Source organism: Botryllus schlosseri, chromosome 15 (genome assembly GCF_051294905.1).
Source record: "Botryllus schlosseri isolate E-star chromosome 15, Bs_hap1, whole genome shotgun sequence".
Classification (NCBI taxonomy): Eukaryota; Metazoa; Chordata; class Ascidiacea; order Stolidobranchia; family Styelidae; genus Botryllus; species Botryllus schlosseri.
In genome coordinates this window covers 9,549,305-9,577,229 of record NC_137250.1, presented here as the reverse complement: position 1 = coordinate 9,577,229, position 27,925 = coordinate 9,549,305, and the positions used below count along the sequence as shown (strand labels likewise).

General features: G+C 41.4%; 3 protein-coding genes across 3 annotated transcripts; 1 reads left to right on the top strand and 2 right to left on the bottom strand.

The window, feature by feature from the left end:
- The first annotated feature begins 430 nt into the window (after positions 1-430).
- LOC145456873 (bromodomain-containing protein 7-like) lies at positions 431-10,607 on the top strand. Its single transcript, XM_080335006.1, has 16 exons — positions 431-634; positions 701-900; positions 1,835-2,027; positions 2,643-2,700; positions 3,035-3,179; positions 3,391-3,501; positions 4,199-4,407; positions 5,306-5,438; positions 6,016-6,082; positions 6,165-6,272; positions 6,786-6,921; positions 7,027-7,147; positions 7,478-7,520; positions 7,584-7,644; positions 8,719-8,855; positions 9,956-10,607. The coding sequence occupies exons 1-16, from the start codon at positions 580-582 to the stop codon at positions 10,087-10,089; spliced, it is 1,911 nt and encodes a 636-aa protein (XP_080191132.1). The 5' UTR covers positions 431-579; the 3' UTR covers positions 10,090-10,607.
- A 454-nt stretch (positions 10,608-11,061) lies between these two features.
- LOC145456874 (caspase-2-like) lies at positions 11,062-13,008 on the bottom strand. Its single transcript, XM_080335007.1, has one exon. It carries the CDS (start codon positions 12,732-12,734, stop codon positions 11,490-11,492), a length of 1,245 nt encoding a protein of 414 aa, XP_080191133.1. The 5' UTR covers positions 12,735-13,008; the 3' UTR covers positions 11,062-11,489.
- Positions 13,009-15,503: 2,495 nt separating this feature from the next.
- Positions 15,504-18,577, bottom strand: LOC145456872 (coiled-coil domain-containing protein 39-like). The gene has a single exon (XM_080335005.1). The coding sequence runs from the start codon at positions 18,361-18,363 to the stop codon at positions 15,544-15,546; it is 2,820 nt and encodes a 939-aa protein (XP_080191131.1). The 5' UTR covers positions 18,364-18,577; the 3' UTR covers positions 15,504-15,543.
- Between the last annotated feature and the right edge of the window lie 9,348 nt (positions 18,578-27,925).

Here is a 27,925-nt window from a genome sequence, read left to right as displayed (position 1 = left end):
ATAGCGTTAAGGGGCGTGGCAGTTTCCAATCATTGTATATATATCATTGGTTTCTTGCTAACTGATATGGTGTTAGATCTTTTTATACTGTCGCATTCCCCCCACCGATCGTTCCCTTGTGTCCCGCCTAGAGGGCACAATTGGTAGAAATGGTACGTTTTTATGTGCCTGTGCTTTCGGTATTTCTTCAGATTTTCAAATCATTTTTCTTTGGAAATATTCGTTTCATTATCACATTCGATAGTTTCATGTTCTTTAATTGTTCATCCATCGTTTTGCCAAGTTCATGGTATTTCTGGATATTTTCATGAATAAACATGTTTTTGGAGCCCATTCTGCACCACATTCTCTTTCACGATAAAAGTTTTGAAAAATTCAACCTACACCCACTGCATAGCCTTTATATAGGCTAGCAATGCTACAGCCATTCGAGGTCGAGCACTGACCGAAAGTTCGGATCCATGTCCGCTAATTAGACAGACATTAGTGTGGGTCTGTGGGAAATCAACATCTGCATCTGCACTGCCTGCAGTGATTTTGATTCGCTGTGCGCTTTGGAGATTCTGCAATAAGTAAATTATGGGGAAAAAGCACAAGAAGCATCATAAATCTGAAAGGCGGAACGAGGAAGATGGTAATATGAGGAAATGTGTTTACGTTGCATTATTTGTGACGCTGTGATTTTTGCGTCTATACGCAGGTGAGGAAAAACCACATCTAAAAATAGTGTTGAAGATTGGGGGAGAAGGGGTGTACGATTCTGACTATGCAGCGAGCTCACCTGCTTCTTACGCCGGGGAGCATTCCGCCGAAAAAGAGAAAAGTCACAAGAAAAAGAAAAAGAAGAGGAGACACGTATCCGATGAGCAGCCTGAGATTCACCCTTTGAAAATTAAAACGGTAGAGTTTATCCTAATCCACTTAATTTTATTATGCGTTTTCAAGTTACAAATTACACAGATGTAAATAATGAAATGAACCTAGCTGTCATTTAATTACCTAGATCATATCCATCGCGGTACGTTTTGCATAATATAACAGGTGAGCAGTGATGATTCTTTAGAGTAATGTATTTTGAGAAAAATGAAAAATTGTGTGAGCACAGGACATCGATTCCATACAGGACATCAAAGGAGACTGTGGCATCAGGCACTAGGTCGAGGTGGATGCCAGTTTTAGAGACCCCAACTGGTCGTTCGGCATGCCCCTTAGCCCTCTATCTGTTCATTACATCGCACTGTGTCATGTATATTGCATTTTACATTGCGTGTGTGTCTTAGCCATATAAAAATATAATCTGGCGATTATTACGATTACCTATCGAAATTTCAAGGGGACTGTACGGGTGGGTGTGATTCTTGTGATGCCATATTCTTGGGGTGATTCTTCAAACTAGTTTTCCGTGTTACACTATACATGTATAAAATGCCTCACTTGGATATTGGCCAGACTGGAATCGGTGATTGTTTTCGTCAATAAGTTGCGCGTGACAGAAGGGTTTCTTCCATAGAATAATTAAAGAATTAAATGAAAAGTTGCGCGTGACGTTTGCCACCAATTCCACTCTGGGATATTGGGTGAAATAGAAAAAATTTATTGCTCGTCCCAAATCATCCTACCACATGTATCTCATCGTGCAGACCTTCTCGTTAAAATAGGACTATGACTCAGTCATGATTATGATTCCAGCTTGATGAATTGCATTTAGAATGTGTGTTGTAATGCGTTGTCATCTGTAATGTGACAGCAAAACGCTTAAATAATGAGCTATATGATGCTGACCGTTACAATTTAGGAGTATCTCAATATTTGATAGTTTCCCTCCTGCATACAGAAATTTCGAAAGGAATACGAAGAGTCTTTGCAAGATGTTGCGGCGACCTCTGAAACTCCCCCTAGTGTTTCTGTAATGGCTGCTTCGCCGTCCGTTAGTAACATGAGTGCCCCATCGCCAATCGTTGCTGCTTCTCCAGCACCGGCAAAAACGGAAGAACAGCCGGCGATAAAAAAATCAATAATCGTAACAGGTAATCTGCTTCAAGCCTTTTCGTTTAATTTTCACCAGATCACTTCGCTGTATCTTCATCTCAATTCTATAGGCCTACCTTACCAATACATTATGCGACTGCGTATGCATCTTCCATTGAACATTTTATATCGCGAGTACGGCTCTTTTTTCTTAACTACATTTCCATTCTGCTACCACTCAATCTTTTCTGTGTCATTGGTAGTTTAAATTTTATATCTGAGGTTTTTTTGTTTTCTCTTTTGTGATGATGATAGATAAATATGTTTTTGTGTCTCTCATCTAGATTGATAAAGTTAAGTGTTAAAAATCTCCTTATAGTTATGTATCCTGAAGCATGTGTAGAGTGTTGTATTTTATTTTGAGTGATTGGTACGTTCTTACGACTTGACTAACATATAAATTTATGTGCGACTCAATTTATCAACTTGTTGATGTCGGTAAGTTACCGATATCTAGCAGAGCATACCGGCATAATTGTAAAATATTCCTGATCCATCGTTGATAATTTTCTGAATGTCCAAATGTGAAGGGGTTATGACATTTTCAGTGAGGAACTAATTGTCATATTTTATTTTATTTTCCTTACACCATGTAATCAAATTGATTGTTTTAGAACCAATGAAAAAAGGCTTGTCGAAACTGCTGGACCATCTTCTGCGTCAACTCGAAAGGTTTGCGTTATACTGCGAATAGTTGAAAATTGAAAAAAGGGCTGAATTCTTGGCTCGTTGTTAAGCAAATGCAAAGTAATAATAAGTGATATCAGTTATTTTGATCAAATGTTATTATTTGGGAGCCAATTTTTGACTTGCTCATGGAGAACATTTTGTAATACAGATGATTTCCATGACCATTTTATTATTATTTTTGTTTCAACGCTGTGCACTATGCACTGCACAGTATACACCTCTGATAATTCTGTCGAACGTATAGAGACATGTGTCTTTTGTAACTTCGTCAAAGTTTTACTATCTCCTGTTATGCTTCTCGACGCCTTCTCGACAGGAAAGACCCTCATGAAGTATTTGCTTATCCTGTGAACGACTTGATTGCCCCTGGATATTCAGAGCTGATCGATCGTCCTATGGACTTCAGTACAATTCGAAAGAAGATCACTCAGAACGGCTATTCTAATGTGAATGACTTCAAGGTAGGATTTCATGTTGCTAGTTAACAGTGTAAGGTTGTGTATCATTTTCATGTTTTAATGACTGGCATAGTTCTGCATTATGTACTTGCCAAAATGTAAGCTGATTAACTGATAAGCAGTACATAGAGTTCATATTATCTTTGATCGTTAACTGTGAAGTTTACTTATCTGCGCCTCACCGAGATGTAGTTGATTGATATTTCTTATTCAGGATGATTTCAAATTGATGGTGGATAACTGCTGTACCTATAACCGACCTGACACGATATTCTATGAAATGGGAAAGAAATTACTCAATGCTGGGATGAAAATTATGAGCAAGGTTAGTGGATGCACACGCACAGGCATTTGCTAGGGTGACTAACCGACTTTTGACGCCTTATGTTTTCCACTACTTTTGGCATATGTCTTGATAGAAAATAACTTTTATTTTCGGATTCCGGGGATTCACTGGTTACAATGTTGGGTTGCCTAAAAAAACGTTAGCCTGTACACCAAATTTGGTATGCTAGATGTGAACGCGCAGCAATTTGAATTTTTTTTCAAATTTTGCTTTCGACCCCTTAAAATTGTTGAGTTGTCTAAAAGAATGGTGGTTATCAATTTTTGCTCACTTCCAACTCGTAGAAGAGAAGGTATTGCAGTTGGAAATTTTGGATCCGCGAAAATAGCCTAGACTGTGAGTAATCCCAGAATTTGTAATGAAAACCTCAAATTACTTCATTCTGGAACTGCGTCAAATTTGTTTTAGACAACTTAACAATTTAATGGTGTTGACTGTAAAAATTGAAAGTTTTGATTCAAATTTTCTTTTATTAAATTGAAAATTTTGTTGTGCAGCGGTTTCTTAGGCAACCTAAAACCGTAACCGCTTGACGAAGTAGCACAAATAGCTAAAACTTACTGTAGTACTTTGAAAAAGTAGAGGTACTTATTCACTAACAACCTGTGATATATCAGGTGTGTTTCACTTCGTGGTGCTCTGCACATAAAAAGCTCAAGCGTCGGCTATTTTTCAGGACAGGCTTTTGAATATGAGAAAAAATCTGTCCCTGACCAACCTCACCAAAGCGGAGTGCGCCTACATCATGGGGATCACTACCGAAATCGAGGATAACGAAGAAAACATGAGCCTGGACGTGGTGGAAACAAACAACGAGAATGCGAGCAATTCTACGCCCGCTGAAGCAGAAAAAGATCGCGACGATACCAATTTGGATCAACCTGAGTAAGAGTTGTTCAATGCTCACAGTTTAGCCTAGAATTGATCATTTGATTGCTGTGAACTTGCATTACCAGATGTGGTCAAAGAAGTCTAGGAAATTACTCATGTAGAAAATAGTACATTGAACGCTCTCTTGTACAAAATTTCATGCTGGTGACAGCATATTTTGTGACACGAGTGTTGATATCCAATGTTCTTTTCAATTCTCTACTAGTAGCTGACGATTATTCCTGACGAGTGTCAGCCGATAAATATTCGGGTTCATTTCAATATGAATATACTATTCAATGGTATATTGAAGTTCTGTACCTCCAAAAAGCTATTCGTGTAGACGTAGAAGTAAGTCTGTAGATTTCTGATCAACTTCAGGTAGAAATAGCGGTCTCTAAAATATCTCAAAATTACTTTAATTGGAAGTAGGAAATGAAGGTCTGAAAAATACTTGAGTGATTTCAAAGAGTGGATTTGGAACGGATCACATGACAAAACGACAAACGACGCTACAAATAGTTTCAATTTTCAAACATATATTCAGTTAACGTGATGCAGGGGCTATTTCTCCGTGGTGTCATGACGATGTCCCATATTTAAGTGATGCAAGCATATCCCCAAATTACTTCCTGCTTGAGAAAACCAAAACTTCAAAAAGAAAGTCGTCTTATCTAATGAACTGAACTAAAAGTGGAAATAGCCTAAAAACATAACCGCTTGATGCTTGAATAGGCTATCTAGTGCAAGTTGACAATACCTACTCGAGCAACTCTGATAAAGTAGAAATGCTTTGTTCGTAACCATCTCTCGAGATTAACTGATTTGAAAAATAATACTGATGTATCCTGTTGTGATAATTTGGATGTTGTGTTCAATATCAGTTTGCAATCGGCTTGCTCGCACTTTATAGCGGGATTTCACGGCCACATCCAGACGCAGTCAGTTTTACGGACGCCGACAACGAAGATACTGTAGCTCCGGACGTGCTACGTGCTGCCAAAGAAGCGAAGGAACGTTTGGCCGAAAGGTGCCCGAAGAGCAAGGTATTTGCTTTGTGTTATACCTTACTGCTTGGAGTAGATCTGTCGCGATTCGTCTAAATATCAATCAATTGCAGAGAACGAGCGTGTTTTGCCCAGGAATTGACGTTGCAATCCCGCATGTGATGAGTAGGTCTGGTCAACATCGAGTAAACAAGTAGTACTTTGTACTCAGTAACTGATCACCTCTGAGTACCACTCACGAGTTCATACATAGTAACTGTGAATTTCTAAGTTCAAATACGTATCTTTCATACAATTGCAGAGAAAATAATGCCAAGTTACACTAACCCAAATAAATGTTTCATATTTGTTAACTATAACCATTCGATAACGCTCAGGGTTGATCACTACTCAAAAAACGTTGTGCACCCCCGAGAATATGCGTGACTCATGCTGCATGCTTTGGATGCTATGATAAAGCCAATCAAAGTTTCATGGGTTCAATACTTGGGAGATAGTGTCAAACGGTAATTTCTGCCGATGAAATAGTTATTTTTCAAAATGAATGTATAATTTCGGTAGTAAGAAAATTGGCATATATATAAGCGATGCACTTACATTTTGACACCGTTTTCAGATGGGCTTCCTTAGAATCGACGACGACGGGAAGACCACTCTAAATTTTTTGAACCCAGATATTTACGGTAGGCGACGTCTTTGTTCACTCATAATTTTATACTACTGGTCTGCAATGATTTGCTAGGTCAATCGAAATCTTTTTTTTAGATCGACAAAACGAGACTGTTGATCTTGGCACTTTAACCGGCAGATTGTCGACCGGTATCAATTCTATTCCGGACGCTCGGGAAGACAAAAGAAACAGGGTTACCCCGTGTAAGTGTTTGCTTCGTGAAGAGGCTGGTGTTGGGTCGGTATCCATCTGTATCAAATGCTCTTTCAGTTTCCGTTGTTCGATTTTTTATGGTCAGGACATCTTGGCATTAATTAATCCTAGGCATGTGAAGTTATCGGTGGAAAAATGGATGTAACATCGTAAAATGTACTCTTTGAGTAATAATAGTGATTATGTCATTCCAGGAAGACTGTTGAATTGTAGTTCTGAAAAGAACAAAGTGCTCCAGCTTGTAAAGGCCGTCGAAGTAGAACTGGGAGTAGTTAGGTAATGTACATATGTAACATAGTACTTGAGACTTCTAGTCTTAATAGTGCTTGCGTCATTCTGGGAATACTTTTGTAGAGCTAGTAAGCAGCAGAAAAACTGCAGGAGTGAAACTGAGAGTAGAGTGGTAATGAAGGTACAAAACTTTATACTTGTAAAGTTGGAAAATGGAATCATCCTTTTGCTGACCGATGTGTCATAGGTTAATGCTTCATTCCGACTTTCAGTGACATATCTGAGTTACGGCCCGTTTGGATCTTTTGCACCGACGTACGACTCGAGAGTCGCCAACATCACAAGGGAGGAAAGCGATTTGCTGTTGTCTGCGTACGGCGGCGAAACGGAATATCTCTTTGCACAAAGGTAATCTTACAACTGGCTGTGTCTTATCACGCATTGCCATTCCGTGTCTCGTTTTGGCAATAGTTATCGTGCTACACTCTGACAAGTACGTTTCCCTGCTTTCAGCATGCACAACTTCGTTAAAGACGCAGGCCTCGATATGATTCATATGGTGGACGACTTGTTAGACACTTTGACACACGGCGCTCACAAGCGAGCTTTGCAAAGTATCGAAAGCACTAGGAAGGTACGGTAGTCGTTGATGACACGATATGATAAGAATTGTAATGGAGGGATCAACTCAAAAATGTGAAAGAACGTTTCAAATTATTCGTGAAATCAGAGGAATTGACTGACCTCTTGTTGTATATTTTGGACAAGATGCTTATCCGCTGTCAAGGTATCAATATGTGATATGGAGGTAAATACAAATCGACACAAGCCAGATACCAATGCTTCTTATTTCTATTTGATTCGCGATGATCTGAAATTCGTTGTCCTTGTGTCTGTGGCCCTGGTGTAAGACGGCTTCAAGGATGCGACCAAACCGTTCGTTACATTAAATCCTTTTTCATAGGCGGAAGAGGTAAAGGCGAAGCAAGAGTTGTCTGCTGAGAGTGGTATGTTCTTTTCATTAGTGTTCTTACATGCTGCTTGTTCTATGCTTGTAAATTCTTTGTTAGATGTGAATCCAGTAAAACAGGAGCCTGAAGTCACTGTGGAAGATAGCGGTGCGGATACGAAGTGAGTCATACTTTACTGTCTTGCATTGTAAATGACACTACTATGTAACTGATCTGAAGCAATATGTCAAACACATGATGGTAAATATAAATGATGGGTGAACGCTAAACATTACGTTTTTGCATTGAATTTAAAAGTTGCCGCTGTTTATTTGATTAGCATTGAAATTTCGTCCTGATTACTATCTAATTGTAGGGATGAAATGGTCGTGATCACGGATCACGGCACTATTCAGCTTATGGATGAATACGAAAAGATGAAATTTAATGATGTTTGTAACACTACAAGTATACTCGCGTCAGGCAGTCGCAATCTGAAAGATATGTTTTCTGAGTCTCACGAGTTCTTTTCCAGCCATTCAGTTTTATTTCTATTTCGAGCAGTCCGTTGTAGAGCATAATTATTCGTTTAAGTCAATATAACAATAGAGAGTTGACTTCGAAAGGGGAGAATTGTCTAGCATGAAATAATATTTGCCACTTTCAATTTACATTTGAATAGTACATTCATATTGAAATAAACCCGAATATTTCGGCTGACACTCGTCAGGGGTAATCGTCAGCAACTATTAGAGAATAGGAAAGAACGCCGAACTCATCCGCTTAGGCTTGATGCTGACAGATCAAAGGCCTTTAATTCTGCCATCGGCAAACATCTATTAGATAATCCAATTTGTGCGAATAATCATCGAGACGACAGATTTCGCGTCGTTAGGAGGGGCCGTTCACACTTCCATTTGTATGCCTTGGAGTCGACTTTTATCAAAATACATCAACCCAAACTCTGTCAACGAAAGGAGTTCGTATACCACCTGAAAATAGTACATTGAGCGCTCTCTCGTTTGAAAATTCATGCTCGTGACGTCATATTTTGTGATACGATTGTTGATATACAATGTTCTTTCCAATTATCTTCTAGTTGCTGACGATTACCCCTGACGAGTGTCAGCCGAAAATATTTGGGTTTATTTCAATATGAATGTACTATTCAACTGTATATTGAAGTTCTGTACCTCCAAGAAGCTCTTCACTTTCAATTTGTATATTGTTTATTTGTATTTTTTTTATCCATCAGTCCAATACAACAAAAGTTGGACAGAGCTGCCCAACTGGTGGTCAAGCTGGAACAGACGCAGAACGTCAGGCTCAGCGAACAGATGCCGTCCGGGCAGCCCAATCTCAAAGGGCCGAGCGATCAAGAGACAGCGATAGGTTGGTTAGATAACTGTGTGCTCTATCAAAGGTGCAATGTGTTCATTGTTCATTCGATGCAGTCGACCTTCTTTCTCAAACTAGTCTCAGTCATTGTATTTTTGTAAAGTATGACAGATACCCATGTTTCAAATATCCGAGTGACGTTCAAAAACGTTCGAATTCGAATATTGGATGTTGCCAGCCTGGTCACGTCTTATGCCCATAGTAGAGATGGGCGAATCGTGTTTTTTTGGATCCGGATCCAATCCTGATCGATAAAATTTAATCCTGATCAAATCCGGTTCAAAAGATATCTGACTCGAGGTGGAGCATCTATTTGTCCCTGTCGTCAATACATTGAAGTTTGTTATTAGGAATGTTCGAAATAGTGGTGCAATGCTGAAGTCAGCCGAGTTCAGGTTCATACAAAACATCAAAGTAAACAACAGAAAGTCACTTTCGTGCACTAGAAATTTAGAATCCTGTCCGAGAAAAACTTCCCGGATTCCAGTCCGGTTGGAATCCAAAATCCTGATCCCGGACATCTCTAGCCCAGAGGTGGTCAGTACTGAAATACTATGTTTTCCAAGTTCTCAAGTAGATTTTGCCTCCTTGTTCTACTAAAATAAGTGGGTATACGATGGAATTACTCCCACTTCCTCTTGAACAGTTGTGTATGCAGAACTACTTCGTTCATCGAAAGTATATAATTGGATAATTTTCCATCACTTCTATGATTGAAATTGTAATAAGAATCACGTTATATAGCCACTGTATCGTAGTAACCGAATATATTTTCGAAGGTTCTACCGAACCATTAGTTATTATTTGTTAGTTGTGAAGATTTATCTCGCCATTTCCAAAGTAGCAGCCTCCGATTACCTGCTATAATTATGCCGACCAAATCGACTTTCCAGAAATTAATATTCTACAGCCACTCAAATCCACCTGTAATTGAGTAGAAACTTACTGTGAGTAGCATTATTCACTACTTTTCTCATCTCTGATTGTGCGGTGCCCAGAAAAGACTACGACAGGCTCAACATTTTACATGCGCCGTAATCTGGCGGTTAAGGCAGTCCCGGTCCTCATTTGTGACCCTGGTGTTTATATTTTAGCCGCGGAATTGCGGGATGAACTGACGGACCTGATCCATCACGCCAAGCCTGAGCAGATCGCCAACATCACGGAAGTGAGGAAAGCGATGGGCGTCGAAACACCGCAGTCTCCGAGCGTTCCCGTGAGCTCTTGATTACCAACAGTTACCAGATTGACGCGGATCTAGGTATTAGAGGGAACACCTGCGATGCAGATTTTATGCCTCTTTGGGTCTCCGTTTCGCTTGGTCTTTTGAGCGGGATCTACCAGGAGACAACTTTCTGCTCATTTGGTTCACCCCTCGACAGTTGGAACGCTCTGGGAATGTGTTTTGTGAGACGTTGTCTTAGCTGAGCTGAGCTGGTTGGTCAGCTCAAGAAATGAAATGACACGAAGAAACCTAGAGAAAACGGGCTTGGCTTCTAATTAATGGACCAAGTGCTAAATTTGTGGACAGACCCTTTTAAACCAGAACTAGACTAAATATAGACTTCGATTCTTATTCTGATGCTGCTATGCTGAAGATGCACTCTGTTGGTGTTGACAATAACATTTGGGCGTTAACCGATGTGTGTACCATCCAAAGACATCTGAATCATTGGGTTGCATTTGGTCGACTTTGTCTACATTTTATAATTATCGTTTTGTAATAACAGTTTGCACCGTGCGAAATGTCTTATTTGTCACGGAATGCGAGAAATTTGAGACCGCCGATGTTGTGGTTGGTGCGAATTTTGGACGTGAGCTAGACGCGTCTTGTCATTGAAGGGCGACTTCAGGCTGTCGTTTGAACGTGAAGTCACAACAATGCAGAGGCGAGTTAGGCGACTCCTTTCTTTCGTTCGTTAAGGTTTAGATGGGGGGGTTGAGTTCAGAGAGGAGTATGACTGATTTTTCAAGCAGTTACTATCGATAATTTGGTATTCAGTGGCCTCTAAAGTGTGAGGGTGCACAGACCTTCCTGAAAGCAGTTCTCCTGTAAGTCTGATATAGGCTCAAGATTCGCGTTGGAAGCAGTACATGTCGGGCTAACAAGCGCTAACATGCAATTCAAATGTAGCGAACATATTCGGACCACAGTAAAGCTGTCAATTCCCACGTTTCGGTCGAACTAGAACACGTCCTGTATCCAGCATGTTGAATTTACCAACTCGTGTAACTCTCGATTATGCATGAGATGATGATTTATTAATAACCTACTTCATATGGCTATATATTAGAATAACATTATACACAAATATTTTAGTCCAAAAGACAACAAAGGTAAAGGACCAATCAAAGACATTGCAATGATTGCATCGCCCAACGCGGCGGACAGATAGATCAGTGTCGGAAGACTTAGGACATACCCAGATATGAAGTTTAGGGAACATGCACTGCCAAAAGGACCAGACTTCATAAGACCAGCAGTCCAGCGAGACCACCTCCTGTTAGCAGAAGATTCCAGTACTACGCTGAAACGGTTGGCTCCGAATAATCTAGTGCTCGCATTTTATATTATCATCGACTATTGTAGATAAGTTATTGTTCAAGCTGAGATACATCGAATCGAAGCTACTTTTGAGATTCGATTATGCCGGGAAAGAGATAGAGTTTCTTACACAAAGTACTGTGAAAAATAGGCATTTCCTTACACGCGTGCAGATCAGAACCGGGACTGTTACATTGCATGCCTTTAACGACGCTGTTGACGGACGTCAAAATCTCTGCCAAGTCCCGGTTTTTCGCGTTCTTCGCCAGGACCTTCACCAACGCCTCGACGTACCAACTGCCGTGATGAGTATTTCTCATTGCCGCCTGTCCGCGCTGTGTCGCGTATCCGAAAATCATGTCCGATCGAGTCGGTAGCCGCGGCTCGCTGAAATTCACGTCGGTTGAACCGGCGGACACGCAAGACGTTCGCCTTCTCCCGTCTGACTCGTCGACTCCCTTATCGTACAGCGAGCCTCTGCAAGCTTGCACGAAGAAGATTTTCGGCTTATTGCGAAGATTCGGACAGTGGGCGTTGTCGAAGTATGAAAAGATTTCTTCGATCTCCACCGGTATCCCGTCTCGGCCGTATATCGAACCATCTTGCCCGTGTGTTAGCAATGCGACAACGCATGCGTCTCTTAGCTTATGATCGTCCTTTAATGCGAATGACTTCAAAGAAGACCTGATGTCTGCAGCTGTTTCGTTTTCGATTAGCAGGGTTTCAAAACCTAAATGCTGTAAAATCTGTCCCAAGTTCTCCTTGTCCAGGTTTCCTCCCTGACGCTGTGGCAATTCCACAGCGGAATCGAATTCGGTGACGTTCACTATCAGAGCGTATCCCCGTGGTTTTGATGTCATCTTATAACTGCGATGGAAATTGCTTTTATAAAATTCAAATGTTGATTTCTCAACGGTTACTCTTCGAGATCCATCTTTAAAATCCGTCGCTGAAGGAACGCAGCTATTGGTGGACGTTGATCTCAATGGCTCTGCACATATGTCTAATACTCGTTCTATGACTGCCGGAGTCTGATTTTCGTCGTTTTCTGGTGATTTCGGTTTCATGAGCTGTTCTGCTAAAAAGTCTTGCTGGGTTTCGCGAAGACCGTCTATGAAAACGTTAAAAGCCTTCGGGCCTCTTGTTGGAAGCGCGTTCAAAAACGACACATTTCGACCAAACGAGGTGGATTTTGACTCTATCTTTTCGATCATACGATCGTTCATAACGCCTTCTTGAACTAAATACTGCAAAAGTTCCCCAAGATCCAAAGATCTCGCTAGTAGCAGTCTATTTTTGAGCAGAGTTTTCTTGTGGTTTGCATCCATCGCTTTAGCCTGCCGCTTTCAATTCTGTTAGGACTAGATCGCAGCGACTTCAGACACTCTTGAATAGCAACGTATGTTTACTTTCGTTGAAATCCGAGAGGGCATTTAAAAGTTCGTTTCCATTGTGGCGGTTGTGAATTATCGTTCTCTCAAATCGAATTCACGGTTGGGTGCTTCCTCTCTCAACCAGCTGCGGTAACGATCAGCTGACCCCGAACCTATTTTTCACCTGGATTCTTTTGGGAAAGGAGAATTACCGACCAACACTAGAAATATGTTAGCGCACTCTGACCTTCTCAACGTTGATTGCCATCCCTAAAGGTGGTAGAACTCGGATTAAAACGAAACTTTGTGTCCTTTATCGTTAATAAGCCATAAAAGTTCACGATACATTAGCTTCTTTACGAAAACATTAGAGAGAGAGAGAGAATCTTTATTCGTATACATTACATATCAACATAACACTACAAAAATGTAACAGTGAAATGCGACATGCAAGGTAGACGGGAGGCTCGATATGACATAGTCTTCAGAGCCGAGCCACCCGGGACAGGAGCAATTTTCACAGTCGATAACTGATAAATAAAAAATAAAATTAAAATAAAATAAACTAACGAACGAAAGGAAAAATAAGACACAGTATCATGGACCAATTTGAAATACAATGCAAATACAATTTAGCGGTAGTTAGAGATGAAAGAATGAAAACATTGTTTTTTAAAAGCACAAGAGTCTAAATTGCGGAGATTAGGGATAAAGCTTCCAGTAACTCGCGTTACTTGGAGCAGTAAATTTTGGGTGATCAAGAAAAAGTAGCTATCTAGCCTACTTCACTACTGACCCCTACTGAATTCTACTCAAGTAAAAGTACTTCTCCCCATATCAGGCGAAAAGTGTTTCAAGTAGAAGAATAAAGTAACGGGTTCGAAGGTTAACTGGTAATCAAGAAAAAGTAGATTTCACCTTCTTCAATACTTCCTATTTGTGAATTCTACTCAAGTAAAAGTAATTCTCTCCATGCAAGGTCAAATTGTGATTAAGAAATCGCTTCTGAAGGTATAGCTAATGGAAATGTCCTCCTTTTTCAGGTTTTTGAAATTGTCCTCCGAGAACGCCTAAATGTACTCCTTTTTGAGATTTTGTCTTTTTGAGAATTTTTGTTAAATATAGGGCAAATTCGAATGAGATACAGTAAATCAGCACTGAAGAAACGCTCCGGCGGCTATTTCGGGAGCTGAGCCGGAAAGTTGACATTATTTTTAGTTAATCAACTGATAACGTGAAAGGAAAACTGTATTTTGGGCGCTGAGCGAGAAAGTTGACCTTTTTCTCTAGTCAACCGATCACGAAGTGGGAAAAATTTACCATTTTTTCAAAATTTTCCTCCGGTATTCTAAGTTTGAAAATTTTGAAAAAGTCTCCTCCTTTCCCGATTCCAAAATATGGTAACCCTAAGCTAATGCAACCTCCAAATTTAAAAAAAAAATGCATCTGTCAAATTGGCAATAAAATAAGCAATTTCAAATCCTTTCATGTCTGTGATGCCAGTTTCTGCTCACGATGATTTCATTACTGAAATGCTACTGAAGACACTTCTCCCTTCGAACAGTGACAAAATCAGCAGGTGGCATACCTTGAAATAATTGCTCGAGTAGAAGTAGAGTAGCCTAATACAAAACTACTGAATGGCATCCTAATTTGTTATTTTGAAAAAGTAGAAGTAGTGAGTGATCATAATTCATACTGCGACGTGTCATGGAAACGCTGTTTATTCCATATATTTATAGTTGGAGTCGATGCTCCCCTAGACGAATCTAAAGAAACCTGAGGTGCTCAAAGTAGACATCGTTGCTACTCAAGTAGAAGTTGATTGAAGTTCTGTACTCCCAAAAGCCTATTCAAGTAGAAGTAGGAATAGTGAATTCCAAGTAAGTTAAGTAGGTATTGTAGGCCTTGTTTTGTATGTTACCGTTAAATAGAAGTAGGATAAAATCATAGCCACTTGAGTAAGAAAAGCAAGGAGGCAAAACCTACTCGAAGTACTTTGAAAAGTAGATCTACTTCGGTACTACCCACCGCGGAGGAAATATGAGGAATTCCAAAATTTCCTATCTCATCTGAAATAACCTAGCTAACAGCAAGTCGTATCCGCAACACTAGAGCGCCGAGACACATGTTACCATGCGCCAGGGTTGTAACCAAATTCATAGTTTTGACTCCAGTCGGGTCACTTTCAATTCACCGACGAGACCAAGTCACGGTGTTGAGACTAAAGTCCAAGCAATTGTCTTCACTGTTCATTTTCGAGTTCAATCCTGTCCAAATCATTTTTCTAATACTGTTTGGGTTAAATAGAATGCCTTGCATTCATGATATATAAATTATCCTCACTTAGAACACATTTTCTGACCCTATTTTACAAACACCTGTTCTGAATGACGAAATACCAATAATGTGGTAGCTTACTATTCTTCGGAGTCACAACGAAATGCCTGTCTTCGCCACCCGAGTCTCAAGTCATATGACTTGGTTGAGTCGTGCGCGATGACTCGAGTACGAGTCGAGTCTATACATAAATTCTCTCGAGTCGAATTGAGTAATTTTCCATCTTTTACAAAATGACTCAAGTTGTCAGGTTGAGTCACCGAAAAATCGTGACTCGCGTCATTACAACCCTGCTAAGCGCCACTGTATTACGACTCGATAAACCGTCACCCACTATGTGCGTGATTTTTCTCGATATTCCCCAACCCCCAAGATATAAATCAATCACAGACATAAAATTATATTATAAGATACAATGAACCGTTCACTTCCTCGATTGCCTGCTGCTGGCACTCGACCGACCGCTCCTCACGCTCGATGTCGCAGAACGCGGTGGTGTGGCAGCTGGCCTAACTTGCGTACCCCGCGCGTCAACCGAGAAACGCGATGCGCTCACTGGCGACTGCACGCTCCTCGGGGACGAGCGAGCGCTGGACCGCGTTGAACTGCTCTTTGAGCTGCGCGACCCCGATTTAACACTTGGCACCGGCAATCCCACCTGGTGATAGTACAGTTCGACTGCTGTGTACATTTCCGGAAATTGATCCACGGCTTGAGCCACTTGATTGCTGACGGTGCGGTTTCTCTCTCGTAGATTCCTCAACTCTATATCTCTCTCCTCCGGAATCGGGCTTTTGACGCCTTTCTTCGTCCTAGCGTCTCGCGTCACTTTCATAATCTGACTCATGACCCGTTCGACTTTCGCCCCTTGCTCGTCTAAATCTTTTTTCAACTGCGCAAGCCTGGCGTTCTTTTCGTGGATCATCTCGGTATATGCGGATTCGTCGCGTAGCGCCGTGTCCATTGCGCTGCTCATCGTTTGAAGGTCTTCCTGAAGCTCGCGGATCTGCCTTCGCTTGTACTTATACTTATCCATGACGGCACGTAGCTTCTCTTCAAGCCGCGCTTTCTTTTCATATTCCTCGCTGGTCTCGGTGACTTTGTTGAACGACTTGCGGTATGTTTCGTTACGCCCGTTCAACAGTCTCAACGTGTTTTCCAGCGCGCGAATTTCTTTTTCGGCTTTCCGTATCTTCGCGTCTACCTCGTCTCCTTTCCTTTGCAGCTCTTCCTTCTCTTGCGCGGCTTTGATGACGTAGTAGGCTTGCGATTTTTCTTCCTCACCTTCAGGAGGCGCCATCGCCACCATCAAGATTTCATACCGCTTACGCAACTTCTCGATTTTAGTCATACGCTGATGCAATTCCGCGCTTACCGTTCTCCTCTCCTCATCGGCTGCTTTGATCTGACTGAAAAGCATGTCTTTGTGCACGCCGATTTCTTTTTTACGTTCTTTCATTGCCGTGTTCAGTTCCAGATTCTTCTTCTCCAAAGAGTGGACATTGTCTGCCTTTTCATTTAGCGTGTCACGCAGTCGTTTTGCTTCTAACTTCAAGATGCTGTCCTCTACCATCGAATTCTGTTTCTTTGTGATCGTGGATTTCAGCTCCTTCTGCGATATTTCGTTGTGCAGCTCCAAGTCTTCGATTTTGCTGGTCAGGCCCGATTTCTCTCCGCCAATCTTCTCCATGTCGCGCTTTTGACGGCGAATGTCGTCTTGTAATCGTTTGAGCTGCGTGGTCAGCATCGTGTGTACGTTGCTTCTGTCATCGAGAGACGCAGTCAACGCCACTATCTTTTCTTCCAGCTCCTTCTTTTCGTCCGTGTTTATTTCGCCTTTCATGCGCGCGATACGTCTCTCCAATTGTTGGATCGTGAAATCTTGATTGTAAACGATCTCTTGCTGCTTAACAGACTGTTGGTCCAGCTTGTTGAGCCGAGAGAATAAGTTTTTGCTGGCGGCACGGTTTCCTTGGATCGCAGCGGCGATGTGTTTTTCGGCCGTCATCGCGACGTGAAGTTCCTCCTTCTTCTTGAATTGCACTTCCCTGATTCTTCTCAAATCCTGGTCGAGCTCTTTCACATCCTCCTCCTCTTGGTTCAAAATTTGTTCCGCCATCGCTGCTTCCTCCTCCGCACTCAGCACGCCTCGATTGGCGGCCGACAGTTTATCTTGTAGTTGTTCTCTTGTTTCAGTCGCTTGTTGTAGTCTGAGGTTTTTGTTAACTATTTCCTTCTTCAATCCGGAAACGCTGGATTTAATGCCTTCGAGATCTGTCGCGGTGCGTTCTACTGTAAATTTCAACGTCTCTAATTCATCCTCTAGCTGCATTCGGTTGTTCTCGTGGTCTTGGTATTGCATTCTCATTTTGGCCGCCAGCCTTTCTTGCGACGCTATTCTCTTTTCCAGTTCCTTATTATTTTCCATTTCGTTCTCCAGAAACATTTGCTTCTCGGATATCGTCTGCTCTCGCTTGCGAACCTCTTCTTTGATCTTAGCCAGTTCTAACGCAGACTGATCCATCTCTCGGTCGCGACGCTGCATCTGCTCGATTGTTATCTCCCACTGGCTGATTAGCTCTAATCTGTCTGCGTGTGCTTTGCGAAATTCTTCCGCTGTCTTGTCGAGTTCGATTTGAGCGGATAGAGTTTTGGTGGTTTCGGCGTCTAGATATTTTCTTTTCTGTTGCGCTTCTTCCGTTAGTCTTCCGATAAGTAAATCAAGCTCTTTGATCTTTGACTCGTCTTGCTGGGCATATTTCTCAAGCGTAATCGCGTCTTCGTCTCGTCGAGCCGATTCCTCCAACCAAGCTTCTAGAGCTTCCTGATCCCAATTCATTTGCGATTTCAAGTTTTCTAGGTGTTGGGTGTCGACGAATATTTTGTTTTCAAACGAATTGTGCTGGTCACGTAAGGCGATGATGTCTTTCTCAAGTCGTGTTATTTCTTGCTTGAGTCTGCCATCTTCGCGCGACGCTATCGCTATCATGTGCTCTTCGGTTTCCAAGTCTTTCACATGCACATCTAACCGGGCCATGTTTTGTTTTAGCTCGCCGTTGACGCTTTGCAAGTGAATTTGCATCGTGTGCACTCTTTCTTCGTTGGTTCCGAGCTCATTTCCGAGAGTCCCGATCTCTCTTTTAAGCTCCATTAGCTCATTTTCAAGCGCCTTATTAGAGGCATTTGCCACTGGGATGGCGATCCCTTCGTCCCAGTCTATCTCAGACATGACGGAGTCCACCATTTTGAGTTCTGTTTTATTTCACCATAAAACAAATAGGTCTGTTTAATAGCAAGAATTACAGATTAAAGTCAATTGCAAATAACGATATTTAGAAATATAGCTTCAGTAAGAAATATCGAACACTCGAATATCACAATTGATGAACGTTCAAGTCGATCTATCGGTTTGGAACAATTAGTAAGCCCTCAAAGTTACCGGACCACAATCTGACATATCGATCTCGCCTACCGACACGTGCAGCATTCATTTTTGTCGCGTACTTTTATGTTATTCTTCCTTTTATCCGGAATACATGCCTCTTATTTACATGCCGTAGGCCAAGGTTGATGTATGATTGAAAGACTACACACCAAGTCGTTTTGACACCCTCCTATCTTTTCATTATATCGCAATCTCATGGTGTATTGATTTGATAAAAAATTTATAAATTGATGAACCTTGGGTCAACGGTCAGTTCATTACCGGTACCACAACGTACCGCACGTACTCTCTAATCGGTGCATTTTACAAACTGAGACTGGTATCAGAGCAAGGTCAAATATTTCTCAAAATATCCTGTTTACAGAAACTAACGAGTATATCATTAATAATCCCAACAATTGATGAGAACCCACTTTGATATTTTTGTCGCACCTCGTTTCAACGCGCATTCGATGTTGCGACTCATTGCTATGGTAATCATTTATGCTCGATTAATTCGCGGCTGCGGATAGCTCTTGCCAGGTCCTTGTTATTTGAGTTCGAGTAAAATCCCTTGTTACCCTAGTAAAGTCCATAGCTCAGTACTACATTAGTGTTATAACGCAACGTATTATATTATGTACATCAATTATATAGCTCAGTGTATTCGGCACTGCCTTTTCGTATCACCGTGGATGATATCTGGGCATGGGAGTGGTTCCTAAATTTCCAGATTAAAAAATCTTTTCAACACGCCGTCTCAGGCATGCCATATGAGTAATATGTATAAGTAACATGCATAATTGCATAATGCATATGTATCATGTGTGTATGTATGTATGAATGTCTGTATGTATACATACCGGTATGATTGTATGTATGTATGTATGTATATCTATGTATGTAATCTATGTATGTATATTGTATATGCTTGTATGTAACATGTGTATAATGTATATGCTTAGATTAGGAATGAAGCTTTTGAAAAATTCTGGGCCCCGTAGGGTAGTGAATTGCGTGTTTAAATTTAACGAGATATCATCATAGCAATTTACAGCGAAGCTAGCGTAGCTACGCTGTAAATTGCGGTGTCCGGTCAATACCGAGAAAACCATTACCGAGAATGCCATTACCGAGAATGGACATACCACCGAGAATGGACATTACCGAGAATGGACACCACAGAGAATGGACATTACCGAGAATGGACACCACCGAGAATGGACATTACCGAGAATGTAATATATGCAATGCAGGCATGTTATGCATATGCACAGGTCGTGTCTGTGCATCACGGCGTCGCCACATTCGGTATCGATGCTCAGGTATAAATTTCTCGAAAACGTCAGTCCCAGTAAGCTATATTCTTGACATTAGTCATTCTCGGTAATGTCCATTCTCGGGGGCGTCCATTCTCGGTAATGACCATTCTCGGTAATGTCCATTCTCGGTAATGTCCATTCTCGGTAATGACATTCTCGGTAATGTCCATTCTCGGTAATGGTTTTCTCGGTATTGGTATAGAACCGTAAATTGCTATGACATCATTATGTAGTCGAAAAAATTTTCAAAATTATATCTAAAGTTTTGCAATAATATTGGCAGTTGCTGCTAATTTTTGATTCCTCTCTCAGCCCCGTGACCAGATTTACTGGTAGAGCTGTAGGCGTTTTATTGGTGTCAATATTTGGAATTTATAAGCTATACCACCTGATATCCGGAATTTAGACTCTTGTGCATTCAAGAAACAATGTTTTCATTCTCTCATCTCCAACTACCACTAAATTGTATTTGAATTGTATTTCGAATTGTTCCATCACACTGTATGTTGTTTTTCTGTTCGTTCGTTGGTGTTTATTTTAATTTTATTAGTTATCAACTGTGATAATTGCTTCTGTGTTGGGATGCTCGACTCTGAAGACTCTGTCATATCGAACCTCCCGTCTACATTTCATGTCGCATTTTATTTTGTTACATCATAGTGTCCTATATGGTGTCGATGTCGACACAGGCAAATCTCACGCCTCAGTGAAATTGTATCACGTCACAATTTCCATTTGGCTACAGTTAATTTGACGGTCACTTTTGACCGGCTTGCCGAGCATTAAATTTGGTAAAACGGGTATCAATCGAAAGCTGACTCTGCACTGATTACGAAAATATAAATTTTATTCCGCTAGTGGCCCTGGAACTCCCACAATCAGCCTCGAATTTTTCATTGTTATGGAGATTGGCATTGGGACGCAACAATGCTGAACAATGCTGTCTGGCTCTTTTTCTCTTGAGCTACTCTCTCGTTTCGCCAGACAGCATTGTTGCGTCCCCAATGCCAATCTTCACAGCAATCAAAAATTCGAGGCTGATTGTGGGAGTTCCAGGGCCACGAGCGGAATAAAATTTATATTTTCGTAATCAGTGCAGAGTCAGCTTTTGATTGATACCTGTTTTACCAAATTTAATACTCGGCAAGCCGGTCAAAAATGACCGTCAAATTGCGTGTAGCCAAACGGACATTGTGACGTGATACAATTTCACTGAGGCGTGAGATTTGCCTGTGTCGACACCATATAGGACACTATGCTGGTTACATTTTTGTTGTGTGATATTGATATGTAATGTAGACGAATACAGATGCTCTCTATCTATCTATCTATCTATCTATCTATCTATCTATCTATCTCTCTTCGAAACTATAGGAAATACATCTTCCGCCGGGTCCGTTTTTTTATAATATCCTTGGGTTATATTTTTCATCTGAACAAGTCACACACAATGTGCAATGCGATAAGACACAATGCGATGTCATGAACAGATAGGAGGATGCCGAACGACACGCATTAGTAGCGACTCATTACTCAAACATCCACCTCGGCCTAGAGTGCCCGATGTCACAGTTCTTTTCGATGTTGATCTTTATGAAGCCGCGGCCCTTTCTACAAGTTCTTTCCGTTCATTGTGAGTGATTTCTTTCGTCGGGTCTTTTTCTGGGCTTTTTTTGTCGCCGTAAGAACGGCAACGGCGGTGAAGACGAGCCCAGATAAACCTCCGACGGGAATCGAAGCGGGTACGTCAGATTGGTGGGCGCTTATCGTTACCACTACGCTATCTCCCCCGCTCCGTTGTTATTGATTGCTTTGTAGCATGTGTTTGCTATGCTAAAACAGTGGTTCTCAAACTTCTATATGATTGTGAAATATTTCTCGCCCGTTATCATGATATCACAAAATATCAAAAAGCGCAACCCGAATGCTAGCAATCCCAACGGATAGTTTGAATGCATGGAATGTTGATGATAAAATTCTGAAATATCATAGTCGGACAATATACATAGCAACAATTATAAGCTGGTGGTAAATCGCGCGAAGCGCGGAAAAAAAATTCATGAAACGTTAGATTCGCGCCCCCGTCCAGATGCTTTCTCGCCTTCCAGTTCGAGAACTACTGCACTGAAATGTATATGCGATAGTACAAAGCTTATCGTCTTGGTCGCTGCATTTCGAGCACTGTGCAGCTTAAATATAGCCTTGATGCTGAGCGAAACTTGCAGTTTTTCTGAAATTTGCCCTCCCTTGACCGAGTGTTTCGTGTTTTTTTGTCATAAGACCAACTTCAATTAAAATCTTTGATCCAGGCGACATGCTCCACAAAAATTAAAAGGACTATATTTGGTGCTCTAAACCAGTGGTTCCTAACGTGGGCGATATCGCCCAATTTTGAGAAACAAGGGGGCGAAAATGCCAAAGGGGCGAGTGGGTGCGAAAATGTTAGAACGTTCAGTCCGATATATTTAATTAAACGGTAAAAAATGTAAGTGAAGACGGCTAATTCTGCATATGCAAAGTTGGCGAAATAAACAAAGGTCAACTCAATGGAAAGCAAAATCGGAAAGCGGTTTTCTGAGCACCTACTCGGAAAAATGACCTTTCATTTTAGTCAAATCACCAGCGATCAGAGTTTGGTGAATAAATTACCCGTTGATATGCCCCGTTTATTGGATCCGTAAATAAGGGGAGCGAAAATTTGTGTAGAGATTGATAAGGGGGCGATGAGTCGAAAAAGGTTGGGAACCACTGTTCTAAACTTTCTTTGAATTTCAGTTTTCGGCATTTTTTACATGCCCGTTCATCCATTATGGGGGATAGATATGATGAGTCATATATTAATCTTCAGGACTGATTGACTTGTTTTACGAATTAGGGATCTGCGGACGTATGACGTAACAATTTGGAACACATAATCGCCAACGGCGATAATAGATAGACGAGGGAAGAGACCAAAGATCACCGAGGATGTATAACTAACTATACATAACGGGGGCAACTGAATGTCAATGGATTCCACGTGGACTTGATTAGATATACGCTACGCAACGCAAGCAACGACCTTTTGATATATTAGGCTATAATTTCCCATGACAGTTTAATAGTTTGTTGCATCTGAGGTCGTACCAAGTCACGGCGTTCCGAGCCACAATTTCTTCTCTGATGTTTACGCTTAAGTTTAACTCAACTCGAGTCATTTTTATTTTATAACCCAGTCAGTCCGAATTCGAGTAATTTTACGAACGGTGCGCCCAAGTCCAAATCACAATTTTCAGCCACGAATTATCAACGGGTCGTGTTTTATCATCATGAACTAGAAATGTGACATATTTGCTGATCTCCCACCGCATAATAGCTTTTGAGAGTGACGTTATACAGTGAAGTTTGATGAGATTTCCGGTTTTTGAGTAGTTTCAGAGTGAACTCTAAGTTCTCAAATCGATCAAAGATATGTGGCAGTTGAATAAATTGTCGAATACTTAAAAATCCAAAATGCCATCGAGGGCCGCGTGTTTGAGACCTCTGCTTGAATTACTACTCGCTCTTTGCCACATATTATTGCCTTTATTGTCAATCTGGGTTACAAACGCGAGGTAGGCAGCGTAATCGTGGCATATTACTGAACAGGCTTAAAAGTGAGCGAATTTCCTGTTAAGTTGATACAGCCTATGGTTTTAGTCCTTGAGGAAGTGAATTTATGTTTTGAATTCCAAGCAACCTTTCGCAGGCCGCACAGAATGGCTTCGCGGGCCGCATTTGGCCAGCGGGCAGCACTTTGCCCAGGTCTGATCTACAGGTATTAAGTATTAAAATCCATATATCCAGCTATATTATATAGCGCGAAGAAAATTTAAAGTTGACTAAATCTCCCATTATATACTCTATAATTTATGTTGATTTACGAAATAAATTAGGGCCACCTTCGAGCTCGCCCCCTCCAATTGGGAGGGGGTTCAATATCAATAATCGTTGGGTTATAATTTTCATCTGAACAAGGTAGACACAATGTACAATGCATAACGAACATATAGGATATCGAACGATACAGGCAGTTGCGATCCTTTTTAGACTGACATCCACCTCGGCCTAGAGTGCCCGATGCAACAGTTCTTTTCGATGTTGATCTTTTAAAGCAGCGCCCCTTTCTAGCTCTTTCCATTCCCTGTGAGTGCTTTCTTTCGTCGGGTCTTTTTCTGGGCGTTTTTATCGCCGTGAGAACGGCAACGGCGGGGGAAGAGGAACCTAGATGAACCTCCGACGGGAATCAAGCCGGAGCCGCCCGGTTCGTAAGCGCTAATCGTTACAACTACGCTATCTACCCCGCGTGCGGAAGTTACGAACATTCGGCCGATCCCGAGCTTAAAAGGCTATGCTAGAACTATATGGTAATCGGTAACCGCTGAATTCAACTGTAGAGATTAAATATTCTGTAACTGTATAGCAGTGGTCGGGAACCTATGGCTCGCGAGCCATATATGGCTCTTTTGGGTATAAGATATGGCCCTTTGCCAAATATTTATTTTTGTACTGAATTGATCAATATCGCAGTGACTTGTTGGTAAATTTTCATCACGGCCTGAATAACTATTCTCGTCCCAGTATAAACATGTCTTTGAGAGGTAAAGACAATGCCGTCTTCAGGTTTAGGGGCTCGGACCCCCTCTCTCCAAAATCATCAAATTTAAGTTTCTGTCATGCCGGCGGCCAATATCACTCGCAAATGCCATGCGCCAGTATTGTTTGTGATATACTGGAGCCGAATCTAGGCACTTGTTAATTGGCACGCTAATGATTAGTTCTCTGATTGCACCGTTTATTTAGTTGCCTGACATAACGACTACTCGTGTTGTCAGTGGCGGCTCGTGACAATATCGGGTGGTGGGGCAAGGGCTGCAAGCGACTTTTTATCAAGATGACGTCACAGTGGAGTTTTCCAACGTAAACAAGTAACTTATTGGTACGAACTACGGTAACACGAACTTCCCGACAACAGTGATGTAACGTATGTGCCGCGAGAGGTCTGCCGGTGAGCTGTGACTTGAAGTGTGGTAACTGCGTAAACGGCGTACGGAACAAAGATTTCACACGGCTCATGTTCGCACTATACCTGACTTCACTAATTATCTGCAGAAATGGAAATGACTATAACTCGAGAGATTGCATAAGCCTAGCTGGAAAGGTCAACGAGTTCGGACACATACGCAATTGTTATCTCATAGATTGGACAATGTCATATTGAATCCAAAACATAATTCTGAAGAACTACGGATAGCAGCCTCGGAAATTCGGTCCCGATACAGCATAGGAGATATTTTGGCCTTGATGCTGGAGACTGTCACACGACACATACGGCTTACGGTCTATATGTCTGCTGCAAAATCGCCTTTGGAAAATATATTACCGAATAAATACGTGGATGAAAGCCGAAAACTTGGTACACTGTTACAAGAAATCAACGAGAAGTAGCCTCATGACCGTTTTCGGTATGGTACACTGTCAAAATTAATACAAACAGACCAACACCGAATTTTGCGTAAAATTTACTGAGGAATAGGCTTATCATTGATCAAGCGATCAGCTGTTAGCCGCCATCGAAAACGAAACAGCTATCGCGCTTGACAGGGGTTGTAATTGTAAGCAAATGGCCTGAAGGCCACAATTTCACGGTCAAAATTGACATTGGAGAATATAAAATAAAAGTAAATATTTGAATGCAAACCGAGGATGTTAGTAAACTGTTTCATGATATCATCATCCCATCACTTATCTCAGTATGGAACACAGTTAGCGTTAACACAGATACGCCGACTTTTGCGTGAAATCCGCAATGCGTTAGGTAGGCTAAGTGTCAGATCAGCGCACATCTTTAACATACTCGACCTTGATAACGAAATTGCTGCCCTAATCATTGAGTGCCAACCTTGAGACTTGGCACAGCGTTCGATACTAAAATCAAGACATACCATGCAAAAGCTCATGACGGATCTAGGTAAGGAGCATCGTTAAAATCAATGGAGACCAATACCGGCTTTGCGTAAAATATGTTTGCGATAAATGACGAGTCAGCTCTCACTCGACTTAGGAAACGAAATTACCACTAACACAGTACAGTGACAAACTTGAAACTTGGTACCGCGTTGAATACTAACATTAAGACTTACCGTACCAAATGTCATGACCGATCTCGGTATGGAACATCGTCAAAATCAATGGATACCAATACCGGCTTTTGAGTAAAATCTGTTTGCGATACATGACGAATCAGCACACACTCAACATCGGAAACGGAATTACTACCCTAAACTTTAAGTAGAAACCCTGAAACTTTGGACAGTGTTAAATACCACCATCACGACATGACATACCAAGTTTCAAGAATTATCATGGTGTGAAACACCATCAAAATCGACCTATACCAGCAAAGGTCGACTAAACGCATATGACGGTAACCGAGTTCAGATGTAGATACGATTGTTACGTCACACCTTAAGGGCGAGCAGGCTATGTTGCCCCGGTTGCTCGGTCATTTTATGAATAGGAGAGAGTAAATCACTGTTTCTTTATTGTGCGCAGCTTTGAGAGAATAGACAGTGAAAGCTTGTTATGAGCGCTACCGGGGCATGCCCCGGCTAGGCATTTGCAAAGCGAAAACACGGAAGAGAATTCGATTTTCGCAGAGACTTCGCTATATATATGGGCATTTACAAGCGAAAGGACAAGAAGAATACGATTTTTGCTGTGATTTCGGTATATATAGATTGCTTTGCGTCTATAAATGGTAAAGAACTGTTATTGAACAGAATTTTAGGTGGGGCAATGCCCCAGTTGCCCTATAGGACGAGCCGCCACTGCGTGTTGTTAAGATGTCGCTTCTGTAATAAACGTCTATCGTGTGGCGACATCATTTCATGGTGTAACAGGGAGTACAGGCTCTGTATCCTGACCTGGTGGCAGCGATGGGATTCGAACCCACGCCATCGAAATGACTACTGACTCGAACGTCCTGGCGATGTATCCCGAATCGAAATCATGAATTGTGCGATACGTTGAGTCGAAGAGCACAGCAGATATGGCGCCGCCCATTTCAAAACGCAGTTTTCAAATACACATTGTCTTCCTGACGGCGCGAAATGAACGGTTGTGGATGTGACATTCACAATTACAAACTCGAATTACAAACAACGCCATAGCTATCCACGTTCCGTGTAGTATAAAATTGATGCGTGTATTTCAACGTTATGTTACCGCCGAATACTTTGAGAATGGAGAAGTCGATAAGTATTTAGGGCGGAGATAATAAAGTTGGATTAGCAATAAAAGTCGATTATCGCGTTCGTCAGGATTTATCAACCTAGGAGTAAAGAAACCGGTTGATCGCAGCGCATAAAGTTAGTGTTAATCTCTTGATTTATCAAACCGGAACAAACTATAGATAACTTGTTTTCTATAAAAACTGCGTACCATTCCTACGTACAAATATTTCCGATAATGACCGTGCCGATGGTGTCCTAGGTAATAGCTTCACTAATTATGTACCCGCCAATGCAGAGCGATACTAATATTCTATAATCCATTTCTTAGCTGTAACGAACGAATTGGACACGACCTTTATTTCGCGATGATGATAAATTCGACATATTACAGTGGCAGCGTCGCTATCAGCAGGCTGCTGTTTCATTCAACAAATTGACAACCGATGGCTTATAACGCGTTTTCGCATTATGATGCAACAGATAATGCCACTTGATTGAAAACTCGGGACACCTCGACTAACCATCGGGCGTAATCTTTCAAACTTGATGAGTCGCGATTAGCAGTATTTAATCACACGATTAGCAATATTCCGGATCAGCTAATTTATTATCTCCGCTTGAGTTGCGTCCCGATTAGCAGTTTTTAATCACATGATTAGCATTCTCCCGGATCAGCTGACTTTATCATCTCCGCCCTTGGATTTTCGGAATCAGTGAATCAGTGTGACAATCACATTCGATTAATATCAGTTATAAATTAAAAGCTACTTATACAAGGAATTGCGTTATCCTTGGTGGAGGCTTGGC